Genomic DNA, 26,070 nt, shown 5'->3' with positions numbered 1-26,070 from the left:
CAAGAGCTAAAACTATAAAACTCCTAAAAGAAAACATAGTGGAAAATCTTCATGACATTGGATTTGGCAATGATTTCTTAGATGTGACACTAAAAGCCCAGGTAACAAAAGAAAAATAGATAAATAGGACTTTATCAAATTAAAAACTTGTGCATCAAAGGACAATATCTACAGAGTGAAAAATCAGCTCACAGAATGGGAGAAAACATTTGCAAGTCATATATCTGATAAGGACTGATATCTGGAATATGTAAAGAATGCCTATAACTTGTAACGAAAAACAACCAACCTGGTTTTAAAATGGACAACGGACTTGAATAGACAGTTCTCCAAATAAGACATACAAATGGCCAAGAAGAACATGAAATGATGCTCTAGATCACTAAACATTAGGGAAATACAAATCAAAATCATAGGATGGCTATTATTAAAAATAAAAAGAGAAAATAACAAGTGTTAGTGACCATATGGAGTATTGGCACATTCGTGCATTGCTGATGGGAATGTAAAATGCTGCTGTTGCTATAAAAATGGTATGGTGATTCCCCAAAATAAGAAACAGAATTATCATATGATTCAGTTATTCTACTTCTCCATATATACCCAAAAGAAACAAAAGCAGGGACTTGAACAGATATTTAAAAACTGTTCGTAGCAGCATTATTCACAATATCCAAAAAGTAGAAGCAATCCAGGTGTCCACTGAGTGATGAATAGATAAACAAAATGTGATTTGTAAATATTCAGCTTTAAAAAAGAAAGGACTTTAACACATGCTACAACATGGATGAACCTTGAGGACATTATGCTAAGTGAAATAAGCTAACCACAAAAGGCCGAGTACTGTGTGATTCCTTTTATTATAGAATTCTTAGAGTAGTCAAATTTATAGAGACAGAAAGTAAAATGGTGGTTGCCAGGGTTAGAGGGTCAAGAATAATTGGAGGCTAGTGTTTAATGAGTGCACAGTTTCACTTGGGGGAAATGAAACAGTCAATTCTACTAAATAACTGGCCATGACTCTTTGAAAGAATAAAATCATGAAATAAAAGAAAAGGCTGAGGAACTGTCTCAGATTAAGTGAAACTAAAGAGAAATCATTAAATGTCATGTGTGGTCCTGGATTTGATCCTAGACTAGATTTTTTTTTTCTTTTTGCTATAAAAAGGCATTATTGTGGCAACTGGCAAAATTTGACTAACATTTGTAGGTAAGATAATAGAACTATATCAGTGCCCATTTGCTGACTTTTATCATATTTGGGTAATGAGGGAATGTTATTTATTCTAAGAACTACACACTGAAGTGGTAAAGGACATAAAGGAGCATCATGTCTGCAATATACTCTGAGATAGTTCAGAGAGATGGGGGGGGGGGAGAAAGACAGCATGACATCAAAATGTTAACATTTGGGATAATGTGGATGACAGGTATATGGGAATCCTTTGTACTATTTTTGTCACCTTTCTATAAATCTGAAACTATTCACAATAAAATGTTTAGAAACTGATCTCAAGTTGGCAAAATATTAAGCTTTCATAAACGTTAAATGGTATGTACACAGATTTTCATCACATTACTTTCTATGCTTGCCTGTATGTTTGAAATGTTTCAGAATTAATTTTTGAATAACAAATGCATTATTCTTAAGTACATAAAAATGGAACAGGAGTAAGAAGACATCCACTGCATTGTGTTTTATATGCTTAGAAAACACTAAACATCAGAAAAAGAACTCAGCAAGCTCTAGCTACTTTCAGTGACTAATTCTCCATGTGGCAAAGCCCCTTCCTTGTTTCCTTAATGCTCCATGCTGCCTCTGACCTCCAAGCATTTGCACTGAGGTTCTAGAACACTACCCAGGCTCTTTCTTGACCCAATCCTACCCTTTAGGATTCAGTTTCAATTATGTCCTGGAAAAGTACCCTCTAATCTAGGCTAGATACCCTGCTTATGAATCCCCTCATTGCCTGGTGTTTCCCACCATCACAGCAGTTATACTCTGTTATAATATGCTGTTTACTTTCCTCTGTCTTCCACTATCCTGTGAGCCTCCTGAGAGCAAGGACTGACTTAGTCAGGTTCACCATTTCTAGCTCCAGCATCAATCAGGCACTTGATAGGCACCCAAATAAGTGTCTGATAATTCAGTATTTTAAATAAAGGTCTTGAAGTTAAATGCTAAGCCATCAAGCACAGAAATTCAAAATATATAACCTTAGGAAATACTGTAGCTAATGGTTTATAATTGATCTTATTGTCTCTGAGTATGAAATAAGTTGAAAATGTTTGGAGCAAGGTCAGCGGCAACCTTGATTAATGCCTTGAACTTCAATAACACCCTCCTAGCAACTACTATCAGGGTCACGTTCGTTTACACCATTCTTTTTAATTCTGAGAGAAAGACTCCTGACTTGAAAGAGTTCCTTCCAAGGTATCTTAGAACTGTAAGATTCTTTGAAGACACTTGAAAGTCACAAAGCTAACATAAACAAGTAACTTGGGTTCGCCTGATAGGGTGCAGATATTACTTAGGCCTCTGAGCGTCGCTGTTGACCACCCAAGACGTAAAAGCTCGAAAGACACCGGATCCGGCACTATCGCTGCCACAGCACAAAGGGCTGGGCGTTTGCCCGCAAGCTTCCGGGCGGCTAAAAAAATCAGTTCAGCAGCCCACTAGTTCTCTCCACGGTGCGCTGGGTCGCGTGAATGCTGGTGACCCCAGACCTTGGGATATAAAGACTGGAATCCCGCACTGGATGCTGGAAGTCGCCTCGGAGAAAGGACTGCAGCAGAAGAAATGGCAGTTCTGCAAAAGTTCCCGCAACGCAGAAGGCTGGTCCTGCTGTGTCTCCTTTCCGCGGCCCTGTGGGAGGCTGGAGCTGGGCAGATGCTTTACTCTGTTCCAGAAGAGATCGACAAAGGCTCCTTCGTGGGCAACATCTCCAAGGACCTGGGGCTGGAGCCCTGGGAGCTGGCGGAGCGCGGCGTCCGCATCGTCTCCAGAGGTAGGACGCAGCTCTTCGCCCTGAGCGCGCGGAGCGGCAGCCTGGTGACCGCGGGCAGGATAGACCGGGAGGAGCTCTGCGCGCAGAGCGCGCGCTGTCTGGTGAATTTTAACATTCTTGTGGAAGACAAATTGTCTATTTATTCAGTAGAAGTGGAAATAAGAGATATTAATGATAATGCCCCTCGCTTTGGAGTAGAGGAACTGGAACTAAAAATCAGTGAAACAAATATGCCAGGATTCAGGATTCCTCTAAAGAGTGCTCATGATGCGGACGTAGGAGAGAACACCCTCCAGAAGTATGAACTTAACCCAAATGACCACTTCTCCCTGGATGTGCGAAGCGGGGCGGATGGGAACAAGTACCCGGAGCTGGTGCTGGAGCGAGCCCTGGACCGCGAGCACGAGGCTGTTCACCACCTGGTTCTCCTGGCTTTGGACGGGGGCGACCCGGTCCGGTCTGGCACCTCCCGCATCCGCGTAACGGTCCTGGATGCGAATGACAACGCGCCTGTTTTTACACAGCCCGAGTACCATGTAAGTGTTCCAGAGAATATGCCCGTTGGCACCCGGATACTCACAGTGACTGCCACTGACTCAGATGAGGGATACAATGCTCAAGTGGCCTATTTTCAAGAGAAAACCCCTGGAAAATCCTCAGAGGTATTTGAGCTTAAGTCGGCATCTGGAGATATAACAATCATAAAAAGCCTAGATTTTGAGGATGCCAAACTCCATGAAATTGATATTGAAGCTCAGGATGGTCCAGGCCTTCTGACCAGAACGAAGGTTATTGTCACAGTTCTCGACGTGAATGACAATGCCCCAGAATTTTACATGACCACTGCTACTAGCTCAGTCTCTGAAGACTCTCCTCCAGGAACCATAATTGCACTTTTCAATGTACATGACAGAGACTCTGGGCAGAATGCACTTATCACATGTTCACTCCCAGAGAACCTTCCTTTCAAGTTAGAAAGGTCAGTGGACAATTACTACCGACTGGTTACAACCAGATCCCTTGACAGAGAACAGTTTTCCTCTTACAACATCACTGTGACTGCTAAAGATGGAGGGAATCCATCTCTGTCCACGGATGCTCACATTTTGCTGCAGGTGACAGACATCAACGACAACCCACCTACCTTCCTTCGCACTTCCTACTCTGCCTACATTCCTGAAAACAACCCCAGAGGCGCCTCCCTCATTTCTGTGACTGCCCATGACCCGGACAGCGACCACAATGCCCATGTAACGTATTCCTTGACTGAGTACACCCTTCAGGGGGCGCCCCTGTCCTCCTACATCTCCATCCACTCTGACACCGGTGTCCTCTACGCTCTGCGCTCCTTTGACTATGAGCAGTTCCATGAACTTCAGCTGTGGGTGACAGCACAGGACAGTGGGAACCCACCGCTCAGTAGCAACGTGTCTTTAAGCCTGTTTGTGCTGGACCAGAACGACAACTCACCAGAGATCCTGTACCCCACCCTCCCCACCGACGGTTCCACTGGCGTGGAGCTGGCGCCCCGCTCCGCAGAGCCCGGCTACCTGGTGACCAAGGTGGTGGCGGTGGACAGAGACTCAGGCCAGAACGCCTGGCTGTCCTACCGCCTGCTCAAGGCCAGCGAGCCGGGGCTCTTCGCGGTGGGGCTGCACACGGGCGAGGTGCGCACTGCGCGGGCGCTGCTGGACAGAGACGCGCTCAAGCAGAGCCTGGTGGTGGCTGTTCAGGACCACGGGCAGCCCCCTCTCTCGGCCACTGTCACGCTCACAGTGGCCGTGGCTGACAGCATCCCAGATGTCCTGGCCGACCTCGGTAGCCTCGAACCTTCCACGGATCCTCACGCCCCGGACCTCACTCTGTACCTGGTGGTGGCAGTGGCCGCGGTCTCCTGCGTCTTTCTCGCCTTTGTGATCATCTTGTTGGCGCTCAGGCTGAGGCGCTGGCACACATCCCGTCTGCTCCAGGCTTCAGGAGGCGGGGTGGCGGGCGTGCCCGCCTCGCACTTTGTTGGTGTGGAAGGGGTGCGGGCTTTCCTGCAGACCTATTCCCACGAGGTCTCCCTCACCGCGGACTCGCGGCAGAGCCACCTGATCTTCCCGCAGCCCAACTACGCGGACACGCTGCTCAGCCAGGAGAGCTGTGAGAAAAAGGATTTTCTATCAGCACCGCAGTCTTTACTTGAAGATAAAGGAGAAGAAACATTTCCTCAGGTAAACTCTCTTCACAATATACTCCTGAGCGCTCACTAAAAGAAATAAAATTGCCCATTTATTTAGCTTCCTTCACTGTTTACCTTACTTCTTCTATTTCGCACATTTCCTTGAGAATATATTCAATGTTTAGGAAACGAGTGCTAGTGGGTGGCTTCTTGTTACTTCTAAGTGTTCGCACTGTAAGGGGGAGGCGCCAGGATCCTGGTGCTGTAAGTGTAAGGCAGGGGTTGGGGGAGAAGGTGACCTGTAACTCACCAAACCAGCATCGGGAGCTGGGGCTTCTGGTTTCTTATACTTTCTCTCCCATCCTTGAATAAATCAGCTCATCTACCTGGGTCAACAATCCTTTCTCTCTTAAGAATACGAAGGTTGATTTTATGTTTACTCAAGTGCTTTAAAAATTAAGGATTTTATGCTTTATATTTGAATTTGTTTATGAAGAATGAAACACTTTATTTGGTTAGTTTCTTGCACTCGATCTTATTTTTCCTTCAGTCTGGCAGTGAGGTTCTTTATTTTACGTGATTTGCTTGGCCTTCCCTATTTAGAAGATGGAAATCTAGAAATCCCGGTGCTTCACCATGCTTTAGGAAGCTACGTCATGGTATCTCTGTTGAGTTAAAAATCTCATTCGCCTCTAGAGGACTATGTGCTCCTTGAAGAAATTGTTCAGTTATTGTTTGCTCTATAACAAATAGGTACTGTGATAGTAAATATGTTTCTCTTTGGTGTTTTTACTTTTCTCATACCTGATAACCATATTGCCTTTTTATCTTTAAACATAATATATATCCTCAAGGGATTTAGAGACTATGTCAGTAGTTGCCCCTAAAATCCTCCTTATACATCTCTCTTTTCAAACTTTCCTATTCATAGCAGCTGTTTAAAACATTTCCAATCCCACCATGGATGGCCCCACCTCAAATGGTCTTTCTTAACATGGAGTCCATTTTGGGGCCCAGGTAAGACACAGGGGAAGGATTCAGTAAATAAAAGTACACATAAAACCCCCCAAAACATTGCTAATCCCTCCCTGAGCCTCAGTCCCCTCACAGCCACAGCTTTCCTTCCCCACTCCTCTTTCTGTGTTGGCTTTTAGTATGTTGGTCATATATTTAACAGAGAACAAAGAATACACTAATATTCTATGGAACTGGGATGATTTTTTATTGGAAGTAATCATGTACGAACTGAGTCTTGTACTTAATGGTATCATCATTCTTTAAGGTGCTGTGATTATTATATTTAAGGGCATCTGAGGGAAAATTGATCTGAGACCATGTATTCCATTGTGTTTATTACTATCATATAATTCTCTGTGAGATAAAATTGTAACTCACCATGGAATAATACCTTATAACATCTTGTAAATAATTAATAAATTATGAACTGAGGAAAATGAAAGACAGTTTCTTTTGTAGTAACTCATCCCAAGAATAAATGCATTATACCTGGGTACATAATGCATTATAATTGAAATGACAACAGTATTGTATTTCCATTTTGTGCTTGGAGAGGAAAACAAATACAGAAAAAGGGGTTCTGGAACATAAAACAACCCTTTATCTCTACTAGTTTCAATTTGGGTCTTTAAAAACCCCCTTGCACTCTAGATTTGAGCAAAATGAACTCCTGTCAGTACCCAAAGTCCTGTGATTTGCCATTCACAGCCACGCTGTTCCCTCACTTCCAGGCCTTTCCCCATCCACCCCCCTCAGGTTTCTTGGGAAAGCCTTTGCTAACCTCCAAGGCCAGGATGAAAGCACATTGTCATTTCTCATTTGCTTTTACACCCTCATAATCTCTGTGAAGGAAGTGGCTTGTTGATATTTTTCATCTGAAATCCCCAGATGTTGTCTGACACCCAGTTACACTTTTAATGAATTGGTTAAATAAAAAATATTAAAGCTAAGATGTCAGGCTATTAAGGAAAAACTTCAAGAGGTATAATTTATAAATATGGCTGTTGTTTCTGTGTGGTTCCTAAACTGAACATTTGAGAACAGTAACTCCAGCATGTTTGAGGCAATATTGGTGGCATTAAGGCTAGTACATGGCTTCCCGTGGGAATAACTTGAGGCTACATCCTTTAACATAAAGCATTTCAATTATGTTAAATAAACACCAATCCCCTTACCTCTGCTAAAAAGGATTTTGGGTGCTGGGGAACTTTAAAAATACAAACTTGCGTTTGTCTGAGAGGGTGCAGTAAACGGTTAGGCCTCTGAGCGTCGCTGCTGACCACTCAAGGAGGGAAATGCAACTGGGGAGCTAGTCCACCATTTCCTCGTTCCTAAAAAGCAAAGAGTCGGCAAACCAGGCTCAGAAGATCCGGGGCTGCTACCCTCTCCCTGTCGGTCAACCAGCTCTGTGACCTGTGATTTAGGCCCACGAAGGACTTAGCTCACTGAGAAAATAAGTGTGGATTCCGTCGTGGGAAGTTGGAACCAGATACAGAAAAAAAATAATTCACCGAAAAGGAAATGACCAGTTATCTGATCAGAAACGGCGGAGGACTGGCCCTGCTGTGCGCGCTCCTGGGGACTCTGTGCAAGACTGGATCCGGGCAGATCCGCTACTCGGTGCCTGAGGAGCTGGACAAAGGCTCCTTCGTGGGCAACATCTCCAAGGACCTGGGGCTGGAGCCCCGGGAGCTGGCGGAGCGCGGAGTCCGCATCATCTCCAGAGGTAGGACGCAGCTCTTTGCTCTGAGCGCGCGGAGCGGCAGCCTGGTGACCGCGGGCAGGATAGACCGGGAGGAGCTCTGCGCCCAGAGCCCGCGCTGTCTAGTAAAACTTAACATCCTGGTTGAAGACAAATTGAAAATTTTTGAAGTAGAAATAGAAATTAAGGACATTAATGATAATGCTCCTGATTTTCTAACGGAGGAATTGGAAATAAAAATTGGTGAACTAACGGTTCCTGGAACTCGATTTCCACTTAAGACTGCATTTGACCCAGATGTGGGTATAAACTCTCTGCAAAGCTACCGGCTCAAGCCCAATGACTACTTCTCCCTGGCTGTGATGATTGTCTCTGATGGGGCCAAGTACCCAGAGCTGGTGCTGGAGAAGGCTCTGGACCGTGAGGAAAAGACTGTTCACCAGCTTGTCCTCATTGCTTCTGATGGTGGGGACCCTGTTCACTCTGGCAACTTGTGCATCCAAGTGATAGTTCTGGATGCGAACGACAACCCACCAGTATTTACTCAGCCTGAGTATCGAGTCAGTGTCCAGGAGAACTTGCCAGTGGGCACCCGACTGCTCACTGTGAATGCCACTGACCCTGATGAGGGATTCAATGCTCAAGTCTCCTATATACTAGATAAAATGCCTGGGAAAATTGCTCAGATTTTTAATCTCAACTCAGTGACTGGAGATATATCCCTATTAAAAAGTCTAGATTATGAGGATGCTATGTTCTATGAAATTAAAATTGAAGCACAAGATGGACCAGGTCTCCTGTCAAAAGCTAAGATTCTAGTCACAGTTCTGGATGTGAATGACAACGCCCCAGAAATTACAATCACTTCTTTCACAGGATCAGTCTCAGAAGAGGCTACTCCAGGGAGAGAAGTCGCCCTTGTCAATGTGCATGACCGGGATTCTGGTCAGAATGGGCAAGTCACAATTTTTGTGCTGGGAAATATGCCATTTAATTTGGAAAAATCAATAGACCAATATTATCGTTTAGTGACAGCCAGATCCCTGGACCGGGAACAGGTTTCTGAATATAACATCACTCTGAGAGCAACAGATGGGGGAAGTCCACCGCTGTCTACAGACACTCACATCACCCTGCATGTGGCAGATATCAATGACAACCCACCTGCCTTCACTCATGCCTCCTACTCCGCCTGGGTTCCAGAAAACAACCCCAGGGGAGCCCCCATCTTCTCTGTGACCGCCCAGGACCCTGACAGCATCGAGAATGCCCACATCACTTATGCACTGACTGAGGATATGGTCCAGGGGGCACCTCTCTCCACTTATGTCTCCATCAACTCTGACACTGGAGTCCTCTATGCTCTTCGATCCTTCGACTATGAGCAGGTTAGAGACCTGAAGCTACTGGTAACAGCTAGTGACAGCGGGGACCCTCCTCTTAGCAGCAACGTGTCTCTAAGCCTGTTTGTGCTGGACCAGAATGACAATGCGCCTGAAGTCCTCTACCCCTCACTCCCCACGGATGGTTCCACGGGCGTGGAGCTGGCGCCCCGCTCAGCAGAACCCGGCTACCTGGTGACCAAGGTGGTGGCGGTGGACAGAGACTCAGGCCAGAACGCCTGGCTGTCCTACCGCCTGCTCAAGGCCAGCGAGCCGGGGCTCTTCGCGGTGGGGCTGCACACGGGCGAGGTGCGCACTGCGCGGGCGCTGCTGGACAGAGACGCGCTCAAGCAGAGCCTGGTGGTGGCTGTCCAAGACCACGGCCAGCCCCCTCTCTCAGCCACCGTTACCCTCACAGTGGCTGTGGCTAACAATATCCCAGATGTGTTGGCTGACTTGGGCAGTCTTGAGATCACTTCGACCCCAGAGGCCTCAGACCTCACACTGTACCTGGTGGTGGCAGTGGCCGCGGTCTCCTGCGTCTTTCTCGCCTTTGTCATTGTGCTGCTGGCGCTCAGGCTGAGGCGCTGGCACACATCGCGCCTGCTCCAGGCTTCGGGAGGCGGGATGGTGGGCGTGCCAGCCTCGCACTTCGTGGGCGTGGAAGGGGTGCGGGCTTTCCTGCAGACCTATTCCCATGAGGTCTCCCTCACCGCAGACTCAGGGAAGAGCCACCTGATCTTCCCGCAGCCCAACTACGCGGACACGCTCATCAGCCAGGAGAGCTGTGAGAAAAGCGAGCCTCTCTTGGTAGCTCAAGATTTACTCGAAGCTAAAGGAGACCCCAAGCTACTTCAGGTGAGTTTATTTCTTTTTTAATATTATAAAGAACAATTATGCCATGTGGTCATTATAAAGCTTAGTCCTGTTGTTTTAAGTATTTGTTCCTCTCTCCTTCTGGGCCTATGGTAGGGCTACCTTCCTGGCCTAATGTAATTGAGTGGGGCTAGGTAACTACTTCTGCCCAATGCCTTGTAAATGGAAGTAGGTCTGTCTCTTTTTGGAGGAAGCTCTAGTTGCCTTCATGAGAATTTCCATATCTCTAAGATACTCTCTGAAATTGTGACTGCTTCTTCTGCTTGAGTCCTTGAAACACTACGACGAGAGAAGAGCCCTGTGGTCTACCCAACACTGACCTATACCTGTGACAAATAGACCTTTTTCATTTTAAATCCCTTGGTTTGAAGTTTGTTTGTCACTCCAGCCTACCTAGCCTATCCTGACTGACACAAACAAGTAAATGTATGTATTTAGTTAGTTATTTTAGGGCCCCATAAAATAATGCTTAACTCTTTCCAAGCCAGACCACACCCTTTATCTCAATAACAGAAAAATTGTAGGATAAAAAATGTAGTTGGTCAAGTTGTTTTACTTGGCCTGTAGTCCCTATTGTGTACACCAAAAGCGTGTGTGTGAGGAGAGGGCTGTTCATATTGACCTAAGCTGTTTGCCTGAAGATGGAGAGTTCACTTGCCTGGATGCTATGCACTTTGGAGTGGTACTTCCTGTCCTTCGAGAAGGGTAAAGAAACATAAGGAGATATGTGTTGGCCTTTGCGGGACATTCCCAGGCTATGCACTACGGTAATGAAATAGGAATTGTTGGCCCATTTTGAAATTTATGAAATTGCTTTCACCCGTAAAGTCACATCAGAGAGTCAACCAAAATTAGACCAAAATATATTTCATTGGAGCTCAAGCAAAGGGACAGATGTCTCCCTCAATATATTAGGAAGAGGTAAATTCAAAAGTGTGACAACAGGGCTTGAAGAAAATAACCGAAAGCAGAAAAGGGTGTATTCTCGCTCAAGTATGCAAATACACTGCGGGGAGGGGGGGGGGCAATATATAACCTTTGGAATATCTTTTTTAGAAAAAATCTTTATAATATTAATATCGCTTTCCTTGTAAGAAGAAAAAATATAGTAATAGTAAATGGAGAACTTTAGATGTTCAAAGAGAATTTTCTAAGCATGCCATATAAAACAAAACCTACATATGTATTGTGGAGATGCAAAGAGGACACCAAGGCAGTGCAACTTCCACCTACATGTATAGATAATGAAAGGTTTCAGACATCCCATTTTCCCTAAAAAAGTTTTTTTTTTTTAAAGATGGGCGAGAATTCATTACAAGAGAAAGGGAGGAGGGAGTTTAATAAAAGGAAGAGGAAGTATGAAGTAGGGAAAACAAGGTAAAGGATGACTTAGGAAAACAGCTAGCAGTCTGTTTCTACTGGAGTGTAAGATGAATATGAGTTAGACTGTGAAACTGTGAAACAAATTGTTGAGTTGGTATCTCTTTGGTAGTGCGTTTGTTTTAGTTACCTGTTCAAGGATTCCAGGTAAGTTCTGAAATGGAGTGTGTAAGGACTCTCAGTGCCTCTCGATGATTAAAACTAGTGACCAAGTCAAACTCATTTCACTTACTAATGGTATGCATTGGCTGGAGGTGGAAATGGGCACTGCATACATGTTCCTATAATGAAGAAGCACTGGTTTCATAAAAAGAAATGTGGTTTACACAAAATTCAGCTTTGTAAATGCATGTATGTGTGCCCAAACACTAAATGGCTCTCTGTGGCAAAATATCATTTTCTGCTGTACATAACAGGAAGATTGTGTTTTTAAAAGATGAGCAATCCATTAAAATAAATCTAGAAGCTTGACTCACTCTTTTTTGCAAAGACTATATCTTTGAAAATTATTACAGAATTGATAAAGAATATATGGGGGGAGTTAAAATACTAAATAAGGGAAATTATAGATTTACAGAAATGTAAGGATCAAGACTCCTAAAACGTGGGTGAAAAGCCAGTAACTTATCTTGTTACACCCATATAGTCAAGCCAATTTTATAAATACAGTGAAATTACTGAAGATTTTTTTGCCCCCTGAACTGAAAAAAATATAGCTATATGCCTTATGAAATATTTTAATGGAAAGAAAAATGATGTAAAATGGTGGCAACTCTTATGAGATGACAAAAAAAAAAAACACACTAGAAAAATGTCACATTTAAAGAGAAAACTTGAATATTTGATTATTTCCAACAAATAAAAAGACAAAGCGCTCAGATTGAGAGCTTACCCTTTGAGGATGAATAGCTAGGCATATGCAGTTTTCCCAGGCAGCCTCCGGGCGCCGCTGTTGACCAAAGGGAAGAAAGGGGTTCTGCGGCCCGCCCAGCTGCCGGCGCCGCGCCTCCGGCTCGTCCTGCGCGCTGCAGAGCTGGGAAGCCGCCCCTGGGGCCCGCAAGCGCCTAGCAAGTCCTACCCTCAAGCCCCACATGTCCAGGGTGCTGTCATTTGATTTTTAAAACATCCCGGAGACATCTTAAGAAGAAGCTTCTCCACTGAGTTCAAGAAACGCAAGCGAGCTCCAGGCAAGCTGAAACGATGAAAAGCCAGGTACTGTTTCTCTTCTCGCTGTCTTTGTTGTGCGGGGCCATTTCCCAGCAGATCCAATACGTGATTCCAGAGGAGCTGGCCAAGGGATCGAGGGTGGGGAGCCTTGCCAAGGATCTGAGGCTCAGTGTCCAGGAGATGTCAGCTCGAAAACTGCGGGTTAGTGCAGAGGAATTTTTCAGCGTGAGTGCGGAGAGTGGGGATTTGTTAGTGAGTGGTAGGATCGACCGAGAGAAGATTTGTGGGAGGAAATCTGAGTGTGCGCTGGAATTTGAAATGGTCGCTGAAAACCCCATGCATGTGTTCCACGTGATTGTTGCAATCCAAGACATTAACGACAACGCACCACGTTTCATTGCAAAAGGCATTGACTTAGAGATCTGTGAGTCAGCCTTACCAGGGGTAAAATTCCCACTGGATTCTGCACAAGATGCAGATGTAGAAAGTAACTCACTGAAGGTTTACACCATCAACCCCAATGAGCACTTCTCTCTGTCAACGAAGGAAAGTCCCGATGGAAGTAAATACCCAGAATTACTGCTGGAAAAACCTCTGGACAGAGAACAGCAGAGCTCCCACCGCTTAATCCTCACTGCCATAGATGGAGGGGACCCTCCTCTAAGTGGCACCACCCAGATCCAGATCTTGGTCACCGATGCCAATGATAATGCTCCAGTGTTCAGCCAGGACACATACAGAGTTAGACTCCAAGAAAACAAGCCCCAGGGAACCTTTGTACTGCGCGTGAAGGCCACTGACCAGGATGAGGGTACTAATGCACAGATCACCTACGCCTTCCTCAACGCCCCAGCAAGCACCAGCCTCCTCTTCAGTCTCAATCCAAATACTGGTGACATCACAACAAATGGCACCTTGGACTTTGAAGAGACAAGTATGTATATGTTGGCTGTAGAAGCCAAGGATGGAGGAGTGCACACAGCTCACTGCAGTGTTCATATTGAAATTGTCGATGAGAATGACAATGCCCCAGAGGTGACATTCATGTCCTTTTCTAACAAGATTCCGGAGGACTCAGAACTTGGAACTGTAATTGCCCTCATTAAAGTGCGAGACCAGGATTCTGGGCAAAACGGTTTGGTGACATGCTATATTCAGGAAGAAATTCCCTTCAAATTAGAATCCACCTCCAAGAATTATTACAAGCTGGTGATTGACAGAGCTTTAGACCGGGAGCAAATAGCAGAGTACAATGTCACCGTCACAGCTACCGACAAGGGCAAGCCATCCCTATCATCCAGTACAAGCATCACCCTACACATCGGTGACATCAACGACAACACTCCAGTTTTCCACCAGGCCTCCTACGTGGTCCACGTGGCCGAGAACAACCCACCCGGTGCCTCCATAGCGCAGGTCAGCGCCTCCGACCCCGACCTGGGACCCAACGGCCAGGTGGCCTACTCCATCGTGGCCAGCGACCTGGAGCCCCGGGCGCTGTCGTCCTACGTGTCCGTGAGCGCGCAGAGCGGCGTGGTGTTCGCGCAGCGCGCCTTCGACCACGAGCAGCTGCGCGCCTTCGAGCTGACGCTGCAGGCCCGCGACCAGGGCTCGCCCGCGCTCAGCGCCAACGTGAGCCTGCGCGTGCTGGTGGGCGACCGCAACGACAACGCGCCGCGGGTGCTGTACCCCGCGCTGGGGCCCGACGGCTCTGCGCTCTTCGACACGGTGCCGCGCGCCGCGCAGCCAGGCTACCTGGTCACCAAGGTGGTGGCGGTGGACGCTGACTCTGGACACAACGCCTGGCTGTCCTACCACGTGCTGCAGGCGAGCGAGCCGGGGCTGTTCAGCCTGGGGCTGCGCACGGGCGAGGTGCGCACGGCCAGAGCTTTGGGCGACAGGGACGCTGCCCGCCAGCGCCTGCTGGTCGCTGTGCGTGACGGGGGACAGCCGCCCCTCTCGGCCACAGCCACGCTGCTCCTGGTCTTCGCTGACAGCCTACAAGAGGCTCTGCCCGATCTCAGTGACCGTCCAGAACCTTCTGACCCCCAGGCCGAGCTGCAGTTTTACCTGGTGGTGGCCTTGGCCTTGATCTCCGTGCTCTTCCTCCTCGCGGTGATTCTGGCGGTGGCCCTGCGCCTGCGACGCTCCTCCAGCCCCACCACCTGGGGCTGCTTTCAGCCTGGTCTCTGCTCCAAGACTGGCCCCGTGGTTCCCACTAACTGCGGTGAGGGGACTTTGCCCTATTCCTACAATCTGTGCGTTGCCTCGAGTTCAGCAATGACCAAATTTAACTTTTCTAACCTGACCCCGGAAGTGGCTCCCCCTCCCCCTCGGGACCTCCTGTGCGAAGATCCTTCTGCGGATATATGTGCCAATAACGAAGACCCCCAAATCGCTTATGACTCTTCTTTTTCCTGCCACGTGAGTTTGTGCAAACCTACTTAAAGTGTACATATTGTACTTGATTCTCAGCGTGCGCAGTGAGTTTCGGCCGGCCGTTGTTCAGAGTTCTAGTAGTGGGAGTGGAAGAGGGGGTGCACTGGCTGGGTGGGGAGGGACGCTTGAGTGCTCAGTACTCTTGGCAGTTGCCTGATTACTACTTCTCAAGCTGTGTGGTTGGTGTTTCTGTGTAGTCAGCAAATCTTGCTAAAGGGAGCTCTTCTTGGCTGTCACTACTTTTAGCAATAGCACTACCCTTTCTTGGTTGATGTGTGATACTATTTGTTTCAAGCTTTACTCTTTATAAATGTACTGGTAGTTTTTTCTGCCTAAGTTAAATTTTATGTTTATCTCATCAAACACATCTTAGTTATATATATATATCTGGCTGCAATATATATATATATATATTGCTGCAGTGTATTTTTTATTTTTAAAATATGCTTTTATTGATTTGAGAGAAACAGAAAGAGAGAGGGAGAGAGAGAAACATTGATGTGAGAGGGAAACATCCATAGGTTGCCTCCTGTATGCACCAGACCAGGGATCGAACCCACAACCTGGGTATGTGCCCTGACCCAGAACCAAACCAACAATCTTTCGGTACAGGGGAGGGTGCTCAACCAACTGAGCCACACTGGCCGGGGTGCAATGTGTATTTTTAATATAGCTTTCCAATCCTTAAGTCTCTTAGCACTTCTTCGCCTTATCACAGGTAGCAAATACTGTCAGATCTTACATCTGAATCACTACCTTTGGGTCAACTTTGTCCCATTTCATAACCTCATTCAAGAATAATTTTCTTAATCCTTCCTTAATAATTTATTTTTATACCCATTCTGCTTTGTCGCTATTATAATAAGAAATGTAATGAACAGTTTTGTATATAAAGCCTTTTCCATATTTCGTTTTTTGGTAGAGGTTTCTGAGAAGAGTCAATTTTTAAAAAATATCTCATTTTCCCTCCCAGTCCCCAGCAATTTGTGGGTCCTTTGAGAACTGTGAAAAATACCTTTAATCTACTCTACAAAGACTGAAGATTTAAAAACTCTGCATAGCTGATGGACTTTTGTGTCTGGTTAAACTTTATGAGTAATTTCTAGAAATTAATTATTACGTGAGGAATAACCTAAAGAACTGGGTACTTGCTGCTTTATCTCAAGTTTTCTCAAATTAGTAAATTACTCTAAGTTTCCTTGAAAGAGAAAACTATGAAATATGCAATGACAATATATATACAACTATTAAAATGTTTCCTTTCATTGGTTATTTCTAAAATCAAAGTTAAAGTAAACTTAGAAATAATGGTAAAATAGTGCCTTCTGGATGGGTCCTTATGTGAAAAAAAGGTCACTGAAATATTGTCTGCTCTTTACAGTGCTTCTGTCTTCTTATCTTTTTCATTGTTTTTAAGATCAGAGTTATTTATCCATTGTTTTGGGTTTCGCTGTTGCACTCGTGACTCATTCATTAAACACTGAAGAACTACTTGCTTCGTACTCTATGAGAGGCAGTGCTCTAGAGTTTGAGGACACATTGTGAGGGTGATAGTCACACACAGCCCTTGGCCTAGAAACTTCAGTCTAGAAAATTAATGAGCAAATTCTCTTCCCAAACCTATCACTATATTTGCTAATCCCATTGACACAGGCATAAGACCAGCTCTTGAATAGTAGATAGTTTCTTACAAAGGAACTAAAAAGGTGCCCCAGATTCTAAAAGATCCATTCAAGTGAGGAAACTTGTTTCTGCATAGGTTGTGACTAGAGCCCAGATTTTCAACTCCCCGGACACTGGCTTTTCACCTATTTTCCCATTATTCAAGCCCATTTTTGTTTCCAAGATGGACAAATGTGTCTCTTACACAATACACTGTCCTGAAAATGGACTATGTGAATAAATAATGCAAAAACTTAAAAGAGATAAAAAAAAATTCTTAGTAAAAAAAAAAATAATATATTCTCTGAAAAATTAATTACTTTATAAGGCTTATTGTACAGGAAGCTTTCGAGTGTTTATTTTCATTGCAAATGAAACAACGGGAGTTTGACCTTGATTCTTTTGGGAGAAATAGGATCAGGAAACAAAGTACACGCGCAGGTGAAGCTTTACCAAGAGCAGGCTGCAATACCAGGTCGGGACTCTGGGTGTCGCTGTCCACCTATCGGGGAAAAGCCAACCAGGAATTCAAGCCGAGCCACGACATTTCCGCACCACACAGCACTGACCCAGGGGCTTTACAAAACCTCCAAACTGGACCCCAGAGCTCCAACAGCTGGCGGGGAAAATACAGTGTCTTGGACCGTGAAGATCCTGGGGCTCCTCAGGCCTCCACCGAGGGAAAACCTGAGCGCACCTTCTGCGCGGCGGCGCAGCAATGGCGGCTCCTCCCTGTCGTCCAGACCGCAGCCGGCTGTTTGGGATTTGCCTTCTCCTGGGTGCCCTGTGGGAAATCCGAGCCGAACAGATCCGCTACTCGGTGCCTGAGGAGCTGGAGGCAGGCTCCTTCGTGGGCGACATCGCCAAGGATCTGGGGCTGGAGCCCCGGGAGCTGGCGGAGCGCGGCGTCCGCATCGTCTCCAGGAGCAGGACGCAGCTCTTCGCTCTGAGCGCGCGGAGCGGCAGCCTGGTGACCGCGGGCAGGATAGACCGGGAGGAGCTCTGCGACAGATCTCCAAAGTGTGTGGTAAGCCTGGAGATTCTCCTGGAGGACAACATGAAGATATTTGGAGTAGAGGTGGAAATAATCGATGTGAATGATAACGCGCCCAACTTTGGGACAGAGCAAAGGGAAATAAAAGTCGTTGAAAATGAAAATCCTGGGACAAGATTCCCTCTTCCTGAAGCTTTTGATCCGGATGTAGGGGCAAACTCCCTGCAGGGCTACCAGCTCAGCTCGAGCGCTCACTTCTCCCTGGACGTGCAGAGCGGAGCGGACGGGATAAAGTACCCTGAGCTGGTGCTGGCGCGCGCCCTGGACCGCGAGGAACAGGCGGTCCACCACCTGCTTCTCACCGCCTTCGACGGAGGCGACCCGGCTCACTCTGGCACTACCAGGATTCACGTGGCACTTGTGGATACCAACGACAATGCCCCCCTATTCACTCAGCCCGAGTACCACGTGAGCGTCCGCGAGAACGTGCCGGTGGGCTCCCGCATCCTCACGGTGAAAGCCACTGACCCAGATGAAGGAGCCAACGGAGAAGTGACATATTCTTTCCGGAAAGTAAGAGATAAAATATCCCAGCTCTTCCAGTTGAATCCTGTGACTGGGGACATAACAATACTGGAAGATCTAGATTATGAGGACTCCGGATTCTACGATATAGATGTAGAAGCTCACGATGGTCCTGGTCTCCGAGCCAGAAGTAAGGTGCTGGTGACAGTTCTGGATGTAAATGACAATGCTCCAGAAGTCATGGTTACATCTCTCACCAGCTCTATCCTAGAGACTTCTTCCCCAGGCACTGTAATTGCCCTTTTCAATGTGCATGATAGCGATTCAGGAGAGAATGGCCTTGTCACCTGTTCTGTTCCAAATAATCTGCCCTTCACGCTTGAAAAGACCTACGGAAATTATTATCGGCTGCTGACACACAGAGCTCTGGATAGGGAAGAAACCTCTGACTATAGCATCACGATCACGGCCACGGACCATGGAACTCCACCGCTGTCTACAGAAGCCCACATCTCACTGAAGGTGGCCGACATCAATGACAATCCCCCTGCCTTCCCTCATGCTGCTTACTCTGCCTACCTACCTGAAAACAACCCCAGAGGAGCCTCCATTTTATCCGTGACCGCCCAGGACCCTGACAGCATGGAGAATGCCAGAGTCACCTACTCCCTGGCTGAGGGCACACTCCAGGGGGAGCCTCTCTCCTCCTATGTCTCTCTCAACTCTGATACCGGTGTCCTGTATGCACTGCGCTCCTTCGACTATGAGCAGGTTAGAGACCTACAACTACTGGTAACAGCCAGCGACAGCGGGGACCCTCCACTTAGTAGCAACGTGTCTCTAAGCTTGTTTGTTCTGGACCAGAACGACAATGCACCGGAGATCCTGTACCCCTCTCTCCCCACTGATGGTTCCACCGGGGTAGAGCTGGCGCCCCGCTCCGCAGAGCCCGGCTACCTGGTGACCAAGGTGGTGGCGGTGGACAGAGACTCAGGCCAGAACGCCTGGCTGTCCTACCGCCTGCTCAAGGCCAGCGAGCCGGGGCTCTTCGCGGTGGGGCTGCACACGGGCGAGGTGCGCACTGCGCGGGCGCTGCTGGACAGAGACGCGCTCAAGCAGAGCCTGGTGGTGGCTGTCCAAGACCACGGCCAGCCCCCTCTCTCGGCCACTGTCACGCTCACTGTGGCTGTGGCTGACAGCATCCCAGATGTGTTGGCTGACTTGGGCAGTCTTGAGATCGCTTCGACCCCGGAGGCCTCGGACCTCACACTGTACCTGGTGGTGGCAGTGGCCGCGGTCTCCTGCGTCTTTCTCGCCTTTGTCATCGTGCTGCTGGCGCTCAGGCTGAGGCGCTGGCACACATCGCGCCTGCTCCAGGCTTCGGGAGGCGGGTTGGTGGGCGTGCAGGCCTCGCACTTCGTGGGCGTGGACGGGGTGCGGGCTTTCCTGCAGACCTATTCCCACGAGGTCTCCCTCACCGCGGACTCGCGGCAGAGCCACCTGATCTTCCCGCAGCCCAACTACGCGGACACGCTGCTCAGCCAGGAGAGCTGTGAGAAAAGCGAGCCTCTCTTGATAACTCAGGATTTACTTGAAACAAAAGGAGATCCTGGTCTTCCCCAGGTAAGTCAGTCTTGCCACACTGAAACATAGGCAGGCAGCGGTGTCTTTGAGTGTATAAGCTCTGATGGTATAAGATGCATGCCAAATCACGTAAAAATGCTTTTTAAAATATTCTACTGCTTTACAGGGGAGGGGAAGATGCCCCTTCAATGATGATTAGTAATGGTTTCTGCGCCTAAAAGGTTTTTGTTTTGTTTTTAACTTATCCTTTGTAGCCTTCATCCAATAATAGTTTTAGCAATAGTTTCTTAATTTTATATCTCTGTCTCACTTCTTTAAATACCATTTTCCTTTAAGTCTTAGTTATCGACCTAACTAGTTATTTCCTTGGGTATCAAAGTGCAAAATAGAAGGCAGTTGTGAAAATTCACATTCAAGCATTCTCTCTTATGAAGTTATTGTTGTGTCTGGGCTGAGTATTTTAATTTCCTCTTTTTACACCCTGGTATATTGTGCTTGAATTTTATGTTTTTTATTTGAAAGGGTATTTTCCAATATAATTGAACCATGGCAGTTTATAAATACTGGGGGAACTATTTAACATTTAGATATAACTTTAACAGTGATAGCTCTCAGTTGGACTGGCATATTTTAAATATTTTGTTGTTGCAGTTTCCGAGCTGTACTAGCAGTGACTATGTGTGATTCCTTTGGTGCACATCTGTAATTAACAAAAATATTGCCCATTTTATTTCACTGATTTCATTAGGTTGTAGGATTCATTTTAATAATATCTAAATTACCTATTATAGCATCACTATGAGACCTTTCTCTATTTCTAAGGAAACAGAACTTTGAAAAATCTTTCCCTTTTTATCATGGGAGCCTCTTATAAAAGTCAGGTAACTTGATGTCTGAACTGATATGATTTGTGCTACTTAGTAAGTAGGCCTCATCCTTGTCCCTGCAAATTGCCCTCAGGCAGCCCTGTCACTTCATTGCTCTGCAATGATTTGATACAGGGGGAAATGCTTTGTGTGCAAGGGATGTGCAGCTTTTGTTCCTTATGCCTTCATGTAGTTCTTTTAGCTAATTTGGAATCCAGGAATGTCTAGAAATACACAAAGTAGTGGCATTTGGATACCTGGAAGTTGTAGCACTAGATTGTGGACTATGTCTCAATTCAATTTAAGAAGGAGAGTTTCAGTTTATAGGTGTTTTTGTCTTTGTGGAAGTTGTGGTTCAAGACATAGAACAAATAAAAATGTGATACCATACAACCAGCTGACATGAGGAGAAGAAAGAGGAAGTAACAAGTAAATATTGAGAGAGAAATCATATCAGAGGAGAGATTATTTGCAATACTGAAGCTTTAAAATATCATTTGGAAATATCAATTGGCCTCAAACTGCATCAAACATATTTGGATGGTGGTATTAGGAATACATTCCAGAATCAGAATAGTACATATTTTAAATGACTAGGAGAGCAGCAGTAGATCACTTATAACCTAATAGCATGTGGAAAATAGATTTTGTTTGAATGAGTACTGGATTTATTTTAGAAAATATTTCTGGTTAAATAAATGTTTGTACAACCATATGGTGGGCTGCTACATAGCTGTAAGAAATAAATGGGAAACCTCTTTAAGTACTGATATGAAATGATCTTCAAGATATAGTGAGTAAACAAAGCAAGCTGCAGAGCATGGCATATTGTCTCCCTTCCTTCTAAACCAAAGAGCTAAGTCCAAAAAGCAAAGAAAGTGGCTCCAGAGTCCAACAAAGACGACCAAGTCGAAGCCTTGAAGTAATTTGATTGACACATGGTAGAGGATGGCTCTCTTAGATCTTCACTTTGGAAACAACCTGCTCTCACATCATGAGTATTGGGATCATTAATTAAAATAGACAAAGAAATAAAAGGTAAGTGTGCAGACTTCAAAAAATTTCATACATATACTTCCATACATGTATGAAAGCAGGGGAGGACATTTATAAAATTTTGCTTCACTATACAAAACACATCTGTGGAATAGTCCATAAAAAAAGGAACACTCCTTTCTCCCGGGAGAAATGTGTTGTTGAAAGCAAAGAGGGAGAGTCTATGGAACATGCTGTATATACCTTTTTAATTTGGAACTATGTGAATATACAGCTATTTAAACAAACACACACTCTAAATCCGCAAGAGCAAAAAAGTTCTTTGCAAAACATTTACAGGCCCTTGGAGCAGTTTCACGGAAAAACCCCTGGGCGTCGCTGTAGGTCAAAAGAAGAGCAAAAAGATCTGGGAGCCGCACTTGGGAGCCTCTCGGAGGGTAACTTCCTGCTCAAACCGACCGCACGGAGGCAGCCAGTAGATCCGGTTACAAAAACAGAAGCCGGAAAGCCCCCTCCCCGGATTTTTGCCGTCCACGGAGGGCTTATTTTTGCCGGGGCCGAGCCGCCGAGCCGCAGCGGAGGGAGCCACGATGAGGCCGCGCGCGGGGAGCGGCGCGGCGCGGCGGCGCCAGGTACTGTTGTTGCCCTTCCTGCTGTCTCTGTTCCGCGGGGCCCTCCCGGACCAAATCCGCTATTCAGTGCCCGAGGAGCTGGCCAAGAACTCGGTGGTGGGAAACCTCGCCAAGGACCTGGGGCTCGGAGTCCGGGACTTGCCGGCCCGGAGGCTGCGGGTTAGCGCAGAGAAGGAGTATTTCACTGTAGCCCCTGACAGCGGGGACTTACTTGTAAGCGACAGAATAGACCGAGAGCAGATTTGCGGAAAGAAGCCTCTGTGTATTCTGGATTTTGATGCTGTCACTGAAAAGCCACTGAATATTTTCCACGTAGCAGTAGTAGTGCAGGATATAAATGACAATAGTCCATTATTCAAACAGAGTAAGATTGATTTAAAAATTGTGGAATCCACTAAGCCAGGTAAAACATTTCCACTAGACCCGGCCCTGGATTTGGATGCTGGTCCTAATTCCCTGCAAAGATATCACCTGAATGACAATCAGTACTTTGATCTCGCAGAGAAACAGACTCCAGACGGACGTAAATATCCCGAGCTGATTCTGAAACACTCTCTGGACAGAGAAGAGCAGAATTTCCATCAACTGGTCCTCACAGCTGTGGATGGTGGAGACCCACCCCTAAGTGGCACCACCCAAATCCAGGTCCAAGTCACCGATGCCAATGATAATCCCCCGGTGTTCAGCCAAGACGTGTACAGGGTCAGCCTGAAGGAGGGCATGGCCCCAGGCTCCTCCGTGCTTCAAGTGACGGCCACCGACCAGGACGAGGGCATTAATGCGCAGGTCACCTACGCCTTTCATAACGTGGACGAGCAAGTGGAACGGTTTTTTAACTTAGATAAAAGAACAGGAGAAATCACAACAAAGGATCATTTTGATTTCGAAATGGCTAATAGTTACACTCTCGGTATAGAAGCCAAAGATCCTGGAGATCTAGCAGCCCATTGCAGCATCCAAGTCGACATCCTCGACGAGAACGATTGTGCACCTGAAGTGGTTGTGACCTCAGTGTTTACTCCCCTTCCAGAGGATTCACCACCAGGAACAGTGGTCGCCTTGATAAAGACAAGAGATAGGGACTCTGGAGAAAATGGAGAAGTTCACTGCCGCATACTGGGAAAGACAGAGTTTACATTGAAATCTTACTCAAAGAACTATTACAAGCTAGTGACAGACGGGGCTCTGAACCGGGAGGCGATCCCTGAATACAACGTCACTATAATGGCCACCGACAGGGGCAAGCCGCCCCTCTCCTCCAGCACCACCATCACCCTGCACATCACCGACGTCAATGACAACGCTCCGGTTTTCCAACAGTCAGCCTACCTGGTCCACGTGCCAGAAAACAACCCACCCGGGGTCTCCATAGCCCAAGTCAGCGCCTCAGACCCCGACCTGGGACCCAACGGCCAGGTGGCCTACTCCATCGTGGCCAGCGACCTGGAGCCCCGGGCGCTGTCGTCCTACGTGTCCGTGAGCGCGCAGAGCGGCGTGGTGTTCGCGCAGCGCGCCTTCGACCACGAGCAGCTGCGCGCCTTCGAGCTGACGCTGCAGGCCCGCGACCAGGGCTCGCCCGCGCTCAGCGCCAACGTGAGCCTGCGCGTGCTGGTGGGCGACCGCAACGACAACGCGCCGCGGGTGCTGTACCCCGCGCTGGGGCCCGACGGCTCTGCGCTCTTCGACACGGTGCCGCGCGCCGCGCAGCCAGGCTACCTGGTCACCAAGGTGGTGGCGGTGGACGCTGACTCTGGACACAACGCCTGGCTGTCCTACCACGTGCTGCAGGCGAGCGAGCCGGGGCTGTTCAGCCTGGGGCTGCGCACGGGCGAGGTGCGCACGGCCAGAGCTTTGGGCGACAGGGACGCTGCCCGCCAGCGCCTGCTGGTCGCTGTGCGTGACGGGGGACAGCCGCCCCTCTCGGCCACCGCCACGCTGCTCCTGGTCTTCGCTGACAGCCTACAAGAGGCGCTGCCCGATCTCAGTGACCGTCCAGAACCTTCTGACCCCCAGGCCGAGCTGCAGTTTTACCTGGTGGTGGCCTTGGCCTTGATCTCCGTGCTCTTCCTCCTCGCGGTGATTCTGGCGGTGGCCCTGCGCCTGCGACGCTCCTCCAGCCCCACCACCTGGGGCTGCTTTCAGCCTGGTCTCAGTTCTAAGTCTGGACCTGCTACTCTTCCCAATTACAGTGAGGGGACTTTGCCCTATTCCTATAATCTGTGCGTTGCCTCACAATCAGCTAAGACAGAGTTTAATTTCCTCAATGTAACCCCGGAAGTGGCTCCCCCTCGGGATCTCCTCTGCGAAGATGCCTCTTGGGTACCAACTACAAATCACGGAGATGCTGAGGGCTCATTTGCCTCTGATACTACTTTAAAGGTGAGTTTTAATTTAATTATTTTCACTTTGGGTTCTAATGTTTCTTAACAAATCACCTATCTGAGATAGGAGTCTGCATTTCATATTTGTCTTGTGGATTGAATTTAGGCAATTTCCTGCCCTAATTATCTTAATTTTATCTAACTAAATCTTGATGTGGTTTTCTATTTAATGTGTGGGATTTATTTGTTCATAATTACAAGGCTTTTACTCTTGAAATACTTTTCCTCATCTTTACAATTCTTCCCTCTGAAGATTTATTACTCTTGACATCTTAAATTATTTATTTCACATTCAGGGCTTTTAATATTCCAATTTCAGTTTTACTTGCTGTTCAAATTATAGTACTTAAGAATAAAAAGAGCTCCCCATCTTACTAGTGTGGGGAAACTGGGCACCAAAGAAAGGAAGAATGTTCTCCAATGCCATGGCTTGTCAACAGCAGAGCATGGGTGGGACAGACTTTTGCTACCATATAAACTTGAGGTTTTGCTACCATAGGTTTTGCTACCATATAAACTTGATAACATTAAATATCTGCCTCAACATAGAAAGTCCACTGGATACCCGCTCACTGTTAAGTTATAGACATATTTTTCTGCATTGGTGATGAACTAAAGCCCTAAAGTCACTATAGGATTTTCCCCCATACAGTCACTGTATAATGTCCAACTCCAATTTAGACATGGTAATAGGAAAATATAAGTAATGCATAGCTAACCCAACTCAAACTCTCAGTCTAATATAGTGTAGCTGCCATATTTTTAGTGTGAAAAACAGGAAACTTTCTCAAAGACCTTACAAGTAACAAAATGAACCCTTAATTCTTTCTGCATATATGACACCTAATACAATTTGCATGAATCAGTAGGCCTTTTATCAAAAGTGCATTGAGAGCTAGAGTTGTTTCCTTGGCATTGTTAATCTACAAATGGGCACATTTTCATAAATATATCGTAATACAAAGATGAAATCTTAAAACCTACAAAAGTAATAATTACAATGTTCTAATTTAATGGACTCAATTTAGGTAAGAAGTAAATAAAGGACATGGGCTCAATGACACATTAAATAAAACTTTTCTAAAGTAAAAATAATCTAATAATTATATTGATTTCAGGGCTTTGTGGGTCTTGCTATTTCAAAATTAAACCTTAATTCAATATAAACAATATCACTCAGTAATATGTGAAGGATACAGCAAAAATATTAGAAATAAAATATAATTAAATACTTCTGAAATAAAAATGAATTGGTGTAGTAACCGGTTAGGCCTCTGAGCGTCGCTGTTCACCAA

The 26,070-nt window shown here is 46.5% G+C and overlaps 2 protein-coding genes across 7 annotated transcripts in view; both read left to right on the top strand.

Annotated features, from left to right (window-relative positions):
* The window catches only part of LOC308555970 (protocadherin gamma-C4), a gene marked incomplete at its 5' end in the record, with an annotated part of 156,214 nt that overhangs the window by 7,365 nt on the left and 122,779 nt on the right, over window positions 1-26,070 (top strand). Inside the window, 2 exons of one of the 6 annotated variants that reach the window (XM_081134832.1) lie at window positions 22,320-22,394; window positions 22,897-24,773. The exons of 1 other annotated variant lie outside the window; for it this stretch is intronic. In XM_081134832.1, the coding sequence (XP_080990958.1) occupies window positions 23,115-24,773 (1,659 nt within the window). Of the gene's footprint in view, window positions 1-2,700; window positions 5,225-7,522; window positions 10,132-12,637; window positions 15,121-22,283; window positions 24,774-26,070 lie in introns of those variants that run through there. 4 more of the 6 variants (XM_081134815.1, XM_081134818.1, XM_081134824.1 and 1 more) reach the window with 4 other exon arrangements.
* Window positions 17,428-19,962, top strand: LOC308555974 (protocadherin gamma-A4-like; the record flags this gene model as incomplete). The annotated part of the gene is given in 2 exon segments (XM_081134846.1): window positions 17,428-19,946; window positions 19,949-19,962. Coding segments are annotated over 2 exon segments (2,445 nt in total). The 5' UTR covers window positions 17,428-17,515.

Source organism: Miniopterus schreibersii (genome assembly GCF_964146895.1).
Source record: "Miniopterus schreibersii genome assembly, chromosome: 4".
Taxonomy (NCBI): domain Eukaryota; kingdom Metazoa; phylum Chordata; class Mammalia; order Chiroptera; family Miniopteridae; genus Miniopterus; species Miniopterus schreibersii.
The sequence above is the reverse complement of the archived record's forward strand: the minus strand, read 5'-3'. Positions and strand labels throughout refer to the sequence as shown.